This window comes from Lathyrus oleraceus, chromosome 4, assembly GCF_024323335.1.
Source record: "Lathyrus oleraceus cultivar Zhongwan6 chromosome 4, CAAS_Psat_ZW6_1.0, whole genome shotgun sequence".
In the NCBI taxonomy this organism is placed as follows: Eukaryota; Viridiplantae; Streptophyta; class Magnoliopsida; order Fabales; family Fabaceae; genus Lathyrus; species Lathyrus oleraceus.
Window position 1 is genome coordinate 122,349,223 of NC_066582.1, and position 8,352 is coordinate 122,357,574.

General features: G+C 35.6%; 1 protein-coding gene across 1 annotated transcript; it reads right to left on the bottom strand.

Annotated features, from left to right (window-relative positions):
• Positions 1–2,328: 2,328 nt before the first annotated feature.
• Positions 2,329–3,610, bottom strand: LOC127073963 (uncharacterized). The gene has a single exon (XM_051015213.1). The coding sequence runs from the start codon at positions 3,544–3,546 to the stop codon at positions 2,560–2,562; it is 987 nt and encodes a 328-aa protein (XP_050871170.1). The 5' UTR covers positions 3,547–3,610; the 3' UTR covers positions 2,329–2,559.
• Positions 3,611–8,352: the final 4,742 nt, after the last annotated feature.

The following is an 8,352-nucleotide window of genomic DNA, read 5'->3' on the forward strand; positions in this document are numbered from 1 at the left end:
CATTTGACCCAGTTCTTTTATGCTTTAAGCTATCTCAGTGACATTTTCGCACCATTTTTTGATCGCCTCTAATCACACATGCCCACCCGTTGTCCAAGGGTATTTCATTTCCAAATGTAAGGCAGACAAAACAACTCTCAGGGCATTGACTATAGGCTTATGAGGATGACATTATATGACGAAGAGGCATTCACTGCTAAGTACCTTACTTCTATGGCCTTGCAATTCCTTTCTGCTCCGAACGTCGTCCTCATTGAGACATACCTTCAAACAAGTACATGTTCTCCCATCAAACCTACCAGCGACCCTATGAATGGTCGTAGGTATTCATGATCTATCTTTAAACCTTCGAATGAGTCCTAGTAAAGGACATCAACCGAGGTGTCGTGATCCACTAGATTTCTATTGACATTCCAACACTGAATTTGTAAGCATATCACCACGGGGTCATTTTCGTGGGGTAAGGTTCTTTTTGTGTCTTTGTCTAAAAAACTAACTTCTGGTGAAGAGATGGTTGTGTCAAGGGTCTAGACATTGGTAATGTGCATTACTTGGCGTGCATACCTCTATCTCGACGCCCTTATCGAATTGGTATTGAATTATGATTCCTTTGATGGCCTAGTACTTCGATGTCACCTATCTCTTGCATCTCAAGGTCTTTTTTAAACTTTGTTTTTTTCTTCTTTGATATAACATTCCTCTCTTACAATAATATTTTCCATCTAAGTTGTCGACTTTTAGACTAAGGACTTGTTGAAGTGCATGGCCTTAAGGGCGTACTGAAAAGCTCCAACAAACATCTCTTGGTTTAGGTTGACGACATTGTTGATCACTTCATTAAATTTGACCAAATACTCATGCAAGGACTCGAAATAGCCCTATTGAACATTGAATATGCTTGTAGTGAAAACCTTTATGTGTTTGCTGGTCGAAAAATGGTGAACCATCTTTCTCGTTAGATCCTAATAACTCAATACTGAGAACCTTGAAAGGCTTATGTACCACCTAAGGGAAACCTTAAACATTTTGGCCATTAACTTGCATTTTAACGAGTTGTTTATCCCATTGATAGCATTTGAGGGTTGATGAAGCTTATGTGCTCCTGGGGATTGCTCTTACTATCAAATGACACAAAAGATGGTGGTTTGATTATTTTTTTTGGGACTAAAGCATCTAAAATCGCCGGTGCAAGTGGTTAAGGATCTATGAGTTCCTCTTCTTCGACCATATCCAACTTTATGTGTTGCTGCTGATTTAAATCACAGAGGGTCTCCTACAACACTTTGTTCAAACAACATAACTCATCCGTAGCGGTTAGCATCTCCGCTATGACAGCTTTGTCGCTGGTGTTGTTGTTGTTGCTGCTATTAGTGGTAGCCTTCATCATCATGAGATGGGTTCAAACTACTGTTGAAATTGGTGTGTTTGGCCCAAATCAGTGTTACTGAGCCCTACGGTGGGTATCAAATGTACTCATAAAAGTACACCAATGATAACTCTACTAGTGAGAACCAATAAAGACATGTTAGAATTCTCTTGTGAATGGTGTATATCTCTTCTCCTAATGCTCTTTTCCTTACATAGCAGCTCTGACTCCTCTTACATGATAGCCTACCTGAGACAATTTAACATGATTGTCCCCGATTTGTATGGTCTCTTAATGGTGATTGGGAATCAGGTTTAAGCCAACATAACCAAATATCTTAATCAAATATCACCATGCGCTAGACTTGGCCAACATGACCAACTTGACCCATAATCCATTTCAACCCAGATTTGTTCTTCTGGGTAGATCATAACTCGGGACGAGCTCCACTAGATCTAGGTTGAAATTGGTCCATTTAGGAATTCGGATCAAGAGATCAAACATATACATAATCCCTCAAGCATGAGTCGTATAAAGACATAATATTTTTCCAAGCCATACGAGAAACCGGACATGTACAGACATTAGAAATATTTTGCACTTGAATTGTGCTCTTGAAAGAGATGATGTTTGTTGTAAGTGATATACCTTCCATGTATTACAACTCCTACCACCATGTACCGTTAAACAACAATGCTATTTTTGTATTTCTTCTTTTATTATCTCTCTTTTACATCAAAGTACTCATTTCTCTGTTTTTTTTATTGTTATCCTTAGTGTCTCACCCTCTTGCATCTCTTTGTGGGAGTATGAAACATCTTTATTCACCAAACTCGATCATTCTTGATTTTTTTACCAGGAAATCAAGGTTGATTCAGTACGGAAAATGCATTCATCTATACGATAATACTCTCGATTATCCATATGCTATATACTTCTTGTCACTAGTCTACCAAGCAAGCTCAAACACAAACCAAGGTCCACTGCCTATCCTTGTTAACATACATTATTACAACTATCATGCCTAAGGTAATTGCCTATCAATCAATAAAATAAAATTACAACCATCATATTCTGCACAAAAAGTGTCCTTCAAACCAATGAAAAAATGAGGGATCAAAGCCTAAACTTCATAGAGGAATAAACACAAACAGTTGGTGAGCGAACGTTCTGTTTCACCTCAAACAAGTGATCTAACCAGAATATGGCTTCCATAAACCAACATAACATCTCAACGAAGATGGAAGCTTGTTCTTCCATGTTTCAATTTCAGGAAAATCTCCAGTAAGAGCAAGAGAGCTATCATCTCCACGGTTCCCAAGTCTGAGAACAAAAAGCTTCTCTCCAAAAACCATTCTCATCGCTTTCAAAGTTTCTTCCATCACAACATTCCCATCTCTAACCTTATCCTCAGCCTCCACACAACTCCCTCCAACATTCACCATTATCCTCCCTCCTTTCTTCAAACTCTTCCGTAGTTTCTCCCATGTAGCAGCCTCCTGAAGTTCCGGTATCAAACTCCCCTCCGAGAACAAATCCACCAAAATCCCTGAAAACCCTCCTTCCAAACTCGCAGTCAATGCATTTCCAACGTAAACAAAAAGTCTCTGTTTGTTTTCTCTCTCAATTTTTGAAAGATTGAAATACTCTCTTGCAACTTCAATCACCGAGGGATCAAGTTCCCAGCCGTGAACGACTGTGTCCGGGTAAAGGTTAAGGAGAATGCGGGCGGTGGAGCCAGCACCGAAGCCGAGTACGGCGATAGGTCCATTAGGTATGATCGGAGGGATAGTGGCAAAAACGTCGAAGTAGGTGTTGGTTAGGGTTTTGAAGAGGAAGGAAATGCTGTGGATGTTTCCGGGGTTGTCGAGAAGGAGAAGTCTGGAGCCGCGGAATGGGTGGTCGGCTTTTCTGGAAACTTCTAGAACACGGATGTAGTTGTGTCTGGATTTGAATTTTGCTAGGGTTTTTACGTCTTCTATTGGGATTCCATCGTCTTGGGTTTTGGGTTTGAGAGAGGAATTGGATTGTTGATGTTGTTCTTGTTGTTGGCATTTTAGTTTGAAAGGGAATGTGATTCTTGTTGTCTTGGGTTTGGATTGAAGATGATGACAACATGTTTGTGTTGTGATTGTATTGTGAATTTGTGTTTGAGGGGAGGAAGATAGGACCATCCACATTCTTGTTTTCTGCTACCACAAGGATGGGAGTGATTAGATATGAATCTATAAGTTGGGAAATAGTACTACTGTAGTGTCGATTTTTATCTTTCATATTAACTACTCCCTCTGGGTCATTTTTAATTTTTTATTTTCTACACGTACTAATAGAATTAATTATTATTATTTTTTAAAAAATCATTATTTTATTTGATTTTTTTTTGTCTATTTTTAATTTTTATTAATTTATTTGATTTTTTTTCTCTATAATAAATAATTATGAATAGTTTTGATAAAACAACCATTAATATTATTTTGAATTTAGAAATGATACTTGAAAAAGAATCATTTTTTTTTTATAAAAATGACAGTTAAAAAGAAACGGAGAGAGTATTAAATAAATTTTATTTTGGTGGTATATTGTCTTTTGGTTTAAATAGTCTTTTGTTCTTTTGTAAGTTGACGTGCTTTTGTTTTTTATCCATGTATATTTTTTTTCTCGATAAAGTACTTAAATATTAATTTCATTTGGCTTTAGTCTCTAAAGTTAAAATCCGCAGGATTCTTGTGGATTTTTCTTCGAATTTTGTTGCGGATTTTAATTTTAGAGATTAAAACCAAAATGATTTTAGCGTTTAGGGATTATTTCCAGAAAAAGAAGATATAGGGACGAAAATAAAAAACATGTTAATTTATAGAGACCAAAAGACTATTTAAGTCTTTTCTGTTTTATGCTGAAGATATATTGAAGCATGATGATAGTAAGTATGTGAAGCATGACACCACCACCATCATACATTATCAAATAACTTAATTACAGTTACAAAACTGTTATGAGTTAGTTAAAAATTTGTTATAGTTTGTAACTTCCTCTCTAAGACACAATGTAGTGTGGTAGAGTCTAGCTTTTTTTATGGTGCATTGTTCATTCTAATTAGAATTCTTCTTTCACCATATTCATCTTGATCAATTTAATATGGTATCAGCCCCAATCAATGAACATTTTTCTCATTCACACTTCATCTTCCATGTAAAGATTTCTTCAATCTTCATCATCGTACTCTTGTGAAAGAAATTTTTATCGTGTGATCATTTCTTTGATCAATTGCTCTGCATCTGATTACTGTTTTACTTCTTTTTGTCATTTGTTCAGTTTCTGCATAATTGTTGCAACAACTTCATCTTCTTCACTGCCTTCGTTGATTTGTGTTATGAAGACACTATCTGCATGATTCTAGATTCAAAGTATTTGATGATCACAAGAGTTTGAAATATTTATTCGATTAGGAAGAGCTAAATATGAGGTGGAGGAGATGGTTAGAGTTTTTGAAGGACTACGACTTTGGTTTGAACTACCATACTTGTGATGTCAGTGTTATGGCAAATGCTTTGAGTCTGAAGTCCTTACACACGGTGATTTTGATGGTTAGGGAGTTGATTTTGATCGAGAAATTTAGAGACTTGAGTTTAGTGTACGGGGTGACCGCATAGAGTGTGAGATTGGGCATGTTGAAGTTGACTAGTGATTTTCTTGATAAGATTAGAGAAGGTCCTTAATTGGATGTAGCATTGGTTAATCGTCTGACATCAATTAATCAAGGTGAAGATTTTAGAGTTAACGAGAGTGGGATCCTAAAGTTTCTAAATAGAGTTTGTGTACCTAATGTGCCAGAACTTAAGAAGACCATTTTGGAGGAAAGTCACCAAAGTAGTTTTAGTATTCATCATATGGCTACTGAAATGTACCAAGACCTCAAGAAAATGTTTTGGTGACCAGGAATGAAGAGAGATGTTGCACAATTTTTATTTCTTATTGACTTTCCAAAAGTAAGAGGTTGAGCAACCGAAACCGTCTGGACTAGTGCAGTCGTTGGATATTCCCGAGTAGAAGTGGGACAACATATCGATAGATTTTGTGACTGGGTTTCCGAATACTCCTAGAGGATTTGATTCTATTTGTGTGATCGTGGATATCCTGACTAAATCGGCACACTTCATTTTAATTAAAATTGATTTTCCATTGTAGAAGCTAGCTGAGATTTCCATTGTTGTAATTGTGAGGGTTCATGGTATTCAGTCGAGTATTGTGTCTGACCGAGACCCGAGATTCACATCCAGGTTTTGGGAGAGTTTGTCGGAGGCATTAGGTACTAAGTTGAGGTTGAGTTATGCTTATCATCCATAATCGATGGCTAGACTGAGAGGACTATCAAGTCTTTAGATGATCTATTAAGGGCTTACTTCTTAGAGCAATGAGGTGTTTGGGACAATTTTCTACCTTTTATCAAGTTTACATACAATAAAAACTACCATTATAGTATTTGAATGACACTATTTGAAGCTTTGTATAGGAGAATGTGTAAGACTCATATGTGTTGGTATAAGTCTGGAGAGAATGTTGTACTTGGACCATATATTATGCAACAGATTACCAAAAAGGTGAAAATGATCCAAGATAACATGAAGGCATCTCAGAGTAGGCAGGAGAGTTATCATGATAAGCGGAGGAAAGCCCTTGAGTTCTAAGAGTGTGGTCATGTATTTCTGAGAGTCACTCTGGTGACTGGTGTTGGAAGAACTTTGAAGTCTAAAAAGCTTACTCCTCATTTCATTGGTCCATATCAGATTACCCAGCGGATTTGGGTTGTTGCCTACATAGTGGCGTGCCACCATCTCTTTCGAACCTGGATGATGTTTTTCATGTATCTCAACTTCAAAAGTACATTCCCGATCCATCTCATATAATCCAAATGGACGACATGCAAGTACTAGATAATCTAACTATTGAAGCATTGCCTATAAGGATTAAGGATCAAGAAGTGAAGTAACTCAGAGGTAAGGAGATTGCTTTAGTGAAGGTGGTATGGGGAGGACCTACTGGAGGAAGTTGACCTGAGAGTTGGAGAGCCGGATGAAAGAATCCTATTCGTATATGTTTTCGTCAGGTAATTTTAGAAAGCGGACCTTTTAAGTAGGGCAGAGTTGTAACATCCCGATTTTTATTCGAGTGTCTTATTTAATTATTGGTGTGTTTTATTCGTTATACTTGAATTTTGGTATTTTTTGGTGTGTAAGGGTATTTTTAAGTGGGGCAAAGTTGTAACACCCTGATTTTTATTTGAGTATTTTATTTAATTATTGGTGTATTTTATTCGTTATACTTGAATTTTTATATTTTTTTGGTGTGTATGGGTATTTTAATAATTTAATAATTACCGGAATTATATAATTGGAGAGCAAGAAAATAAAATAGAATTATTGAGGTTATTACAAATAATTTGATAGATTTAATTATTTTGTAATAAGTTGAGAGAGTAGAAAAATAAAGGAACTTGATTAGATATTTATTTAAATTAAATATTTATTTAATTTAAATAATAAATTTATGAAAAGTTGAGAGTTGTGGGAGAAATTATAGTTTTTAATAAATTGGAGGGTTAATGAGTAATACTAAAATGTTGAGGTGAAAGTTGAGAAATGGTCAAAATTTATTAGGTTATTTAAATAGAAAAGTTAGGAATTGAGAGAGAAGGTTGATACATGTGCAGCGGTAATTCATTACCATCAAGATATGGATAAAATTGACGTCAATAAAACTAGAGTTGCCACCGCGCTTTTATTGTTTCCAAATAAAAAGGGAAAAGTACGGATAAAACCCAAAGATAAGAAGTTTTCAAATCAAAACTAATAAAATGACAGAGATTACAGGTAAGGGGGTTGGTTACATAGAGGGAAGGTGTTAGCACCCAAAGTGCCCTAGGTACTCCTAGGGAGCTTTTTTTATGTGTGCATATGTTTTGGTATAAAAGATGTTTGAGAAAAAATAGAGTGTGGGGGTGAGAAAAGAATTCATTAATTATATTTTTGTGTTTGACAAGACCTTCGATCTCGTGCCTACGTACCAACATAAAAATGAGGTATCAAAACCTCGTAGTTTATGGTAAAAATTTCAAATAAGTTGGTGAATTGCTTTTAACAAAAGTTTAATAATAAAAGGCACAAAGGCCCAACATTTTGAATGGAGTTATTAGTTCTTTTTGTCTTTTGAAATTTAAGTCGATATGATTAAGTTTATTTACAAATTTGATTTAAGAAAGAGTTTGAAAATTCAATGACATAAGGCCAAAGTTTCTACTCATTAAACAATGTCTAAGTTTGAAATCTCAAGTAAAGAAAAGTTTTTGAAAAGAGAGAGAGATTTTGAAATTTAAGAAGTGGGGGAAGATGAAGAGATTACCCTAAGCATAAATTAAAATTTAAGAGTTGAAAAGATCTGATCAATGGGATGCAATCCAACGGACAAGAATGTCATATAGAAACCATTTTCCTTTGGACTTTAATCAAGCATTGACCAATAAGCAATGAGCAATATCCAGACATTATAAAAAATCAAGGAATCAAATAAAGATGGCAACATCCAAGCAAGCATTCCAATAGCTAGCAGTCTTCATTATCTTCCAATGTATCAGATGAAATATTCCTTGATCAACTTAGAACAAACACATTAGATACAAGATCAAAATAACAATTAAGCACAAGGACAAAAGTAGCAAATGAATCCAAGAAATTCTCAGGTCTTGCATCAAATGAGAGCACGGTTCAAAGATAGCCCAGTTTCAAACTTTGGCATTGGCCAAGTCCTTTAGCACATGGAATGTTGCCTAATTATAAGTCCAACGCTCATATCAAATCTAACAGTCCACCAGATGTTTTTTAGGGTTTTTGTTGTTATTAGGTGTTTTAGGGTCCTAGGACCACAAACAAAATCAAAACACACAAACAAATATATATGATCACAAGATATGGCTCAAATGAGCAAAACAAAAG

What these genes read in the sequence shown, in the direction of transcription:
- LOC127073963 (XM_051015213.1), bottom strand. Translation starts at nt 3,546, where the DNA reads ATGTGGATGGTCCTATCTTCCTCCCCTCAAACACAAATTCACAATACA.